General features: G+C 46.2%; 1 protein-coding gene across 1 annotated transcript in view; it reads right to left on the reverse strand.

Annotated features, from left to right (window-relative positions):
* tjap1 (tight junction associated protein 1 (peripheral)) overlaps positions 1-2,778 on the reverse strand; it is a gene marked incomplete in the record, with an annotated part of 53,035 nt that extends 50,257 nt beyond the window's left edge. Inside the window, 2 exon segments of the mRNA XM_014012789.1 lie at positions 517-545; positions 1,838-2,778. Coding sequence (XP_013868243.1) covers positions 517-545; positions 1,838-2,590 — 782 coding nt within the window.
* Between the last annotated feature and the right edge of the window lie 530 nt (positions 2,779-3,308).

Genomic DNA, 3,308 nt, shown 5'->3' on the forward strand with positions numbered 1-3,308 from the left:
GGTTAAGACTTGTACATGATCACGATAAGTCAAATGAGAATCCAAAGTAATTCCAAGATATTTGTAGGTAGTGAAGTAGTTGATTAAATAATGTTTTTTCAAGTAACTTAGAAAAAATAGTTTGAACAGAAATTGGTCGATAGTTTGAAACTTCTGTTGGATCAGCAGATTTAAAAATGGGAGTAATCTGAGCAAACTTCCAGGCATCAGGGAAAATAGACTGCACAATACAGAAATTAAGCAAATGATGAAACAATGGTAAAAAAGTGTTGGCATGCACTACAAATGATCACTTTTTAGTATTTTTAGCAGTTTTATGGGGGGTTTTCTGCTAATTTTGCATTTTTACATCCATTTCACCATAAACTCACTAAAGTTTTAAAACAGTCCTGATCAGATTTAAACAGCATGTTTGTTACACAAACAGCTCAATGTTTTCCAATCCATCAGCCAACAGACATTAAAATAGTTTTAAACTAGAGGCTGAACTGGTTTTAAAATTCAAACCAGACTCACCTGATCCTGTCGGAGTCTGATAAGGCCTCCTGAAACCAAACAGAACACACAGGTTACACAGGTCCAGACATTAAAAGGTCTCATTTTAAACATTTTAATCACATTCATCTGCTGGATTTTAAATCCTGTCTGAGTCTGGTATAAAGAGACCTAAAAGTGTTTGGCTGTTACACACTTCACTTACACACAAATACACAAAAGGTAAAGGTTTACTTTTTTAAATAAGAATGCTGTGTGAAAACAAAACAAAACAGAAAACCTTTAAGCTCTGTGTTAGGTCATGTATTTATACTCTCTGTTAACAGAGCAAAAGTTTGGACACCTCATTCAGAGTTTTTCTTTATTTTCATGACTACGAAAATGGTAGATTCACTCTGAAGGAATCAAAACTATGAATTAACTAATGTGGAATTATATACTGAACAAAACAGTGTGAAACAACTGAAAATATGTTTTATATTCTAGGTTCTTGAGAGTAGACACCTTCTGCTTTGATTACTGCTTCACACACTCTTGGTATTCTCTTGATGAGCTTCAACAGGAAGTCCTGAAATGGTTTTCCAACAGTCTTGACGGAGTTCCCAGAGATGCTTATAATTCCACAAAAATATTTTTTCCTCAGAATTGAGTGATTCCATATTTTTCCCTGTGCTTGGTCAATAAAAGTAACATTCACTGACTTCCACAATGTTTTCTCTTCATTTCTTTGAGTTCCTGAAAGCCAACAAGTTGACCTTTGGAATGACCTGATTATTGTATCATGTTTTTGATCTGAGTTTGTTTTACAGAGTGAAATGTCTGAATGAGGGATCATCCAAGACTGCTGATTCCAKACTTTTTGCCAGGGGTTGGATACCTAACTTTGATGGTCAAAATTTAAAAGGGGTGTGGTCACAAAGTGGTCCCTGGGGGGCAGTGAAACCCAACTTTTCTTCTGTTAACATGCATTTTCTGAAAGAGTGCACACTAGGGTACATGAAAATACCTGAGAAGTTCAGTAGTGCGGGTAGGGGGTACGCACACACACACACACACACAAACACACACACACACACACACACACACAAACACACACACAAACACCTCTAACAGAAGTGAAAGCACATAAAGCTACATATAAAAACAAAACTGACTTAAATAAACTAAGATGAGAGTAATTTTAAAGCTTAAACTACATTTGATACTTTTTGTCAGCTTCAGGCCTCCTTGGATCTGTAGCAGGTGTGGGAGGAGCTCAGGTGTGCACCACCCAGCCCCAGCAGGTGAACCAGGAGGCCCAGCAGCACACAGAAGAATGACAGGACCTGGTCCTCTGACCTACCTTGTGAGACAGAAGAGACAGATTGGACACAGGACGTCTGTGTTTCTGAGCTCCTTTGTTCTCCTCAACCTGCAGCTTTACTCTTCTGGTCACCTTGCTGTATTCAGGCCCCGCCCCCTGGCTGATGACATCATCATGCCTCGTCCTGTGTTTCTGTGGAAGATTGTAGCAACTGTTGGGTCGCTGCAGCGAGGCCACCCAGCTGTCCCAGCGCCGGGTCCGGTCAGCACACTGTCCCTGCTGGTTCGGAAGACAGCGGCCATTGTGGGGGGAGTGGCCATCTTGTTGTCTGGCAGGTGACTTGCCAAGCAGTGAAAGGTGGGCGGGGCTCAACACCCGACAGGTGATCTCGTCTAAAAAGTTGGAGAAGCGCACCTTCTCTTCTAGAACCTGCATCTTCCAGTTCCAGGTGTTTGTACCGGCTGGAGGCGGAGCTGCAGAGGGGGGCGGAGCTGATGTCCGCTGCTCTGCTGGAAGCTCCGCCCAGTCCAACAACCGGGTCTGCAGGGCATCCAGCAGCTCCACAGACTTTGACTTCCTGAGGTTGTCAGGTGTGTGGTCCCGACCCGGTGAGACCGGCTGCTTCAGGATCCCCTTGGGTTGTGTTGAGGAGGCGGAGCTCTTCACCCGGTGACTGTGACAGCTGTGCTGTGGGCTCCCAGCTGACGCAGAGCCTCTACGGGTTCGTCTGTCAGAACTCTTCACATCTCTGAAAGACTTACAGCCGGTACCATCAGATCTGAGAACGCCCATCTCTGTGGTTCTGTTGATCCAGCCAGAGTGGGGGGCGGGGCTACTGAAGGGTGAAGGTGGTGGGATGCAAAGCTCCAAGCTGGAGAGGCTGGAGATGTCCAGTTCACTGTCTGAGACCAGCGGAGAGGTCCTGAAGCCATACTGAGAGCCGTCAGTGTGCGGCAGCTGGCAGGTGTGTGCAGGTGTGTTCAGAGGGGGCTCGGTTACCTGGCTGATGTCGGGTTGTGGCGCAGGAGGTGGCAGGCGGGTTTCACGGTGCTGCGGCGGAGCCTTCCTGTATGGCTTCCTGGCCGGGGCAGCACTCGTCATTCTTCTGCTGCTGCGTCCGCTGGCTCAGTTAGTCCTGCTGGAAGAGAGCAGGCAGTTAGAGACGCACCTGCCCACCACACACACCGTTCAACCGCTGGCCTCAACGCCACAACCGCTCGCCTCAACGCCACAACTGCTGGCCTCAACGCCACAACCGCTCGCCTCAACGCCACAACCACGACTACAGCTCCGCATGATGACACTCTGTCCCTCTGAGAGCAGATCAATGTGCAGTCAGACCTCATTACTGTCAAACACAGCTGTGTGTGTGTGTGTGTGTGTGTGTGTGTGTGTGTGTGTCAATTTCATTGATTCCCGTTTCCAGAACAGGAAGTGAGTCAGGCTAACATTTGGCAGCACAGAGCTAATGCTAACATGCTACCTGTCTCAGGTTTATGGTTTTAAAAAT

The sequence above is a fragment of the Austrofundulus limnaeus genome, unplaced genomic scaffold (genome assembly GCF_001266775.1).
Source record: "Austrofundulus limnaeus strain Quisiro unplaced genomic scaffold, Austrofundulus_limnaeus-1.0 Scaffold94, whole genome shotgun sequence".
In the NCBI taxonomy this organism is placed as follows: domain Eukaryota; kingdom Metazoa; phylum Chordata; class Actinopteri; order Cyprinodontiformes; family Rivulidae; genus Austrofundulus; species Austrofundulus limnaeus.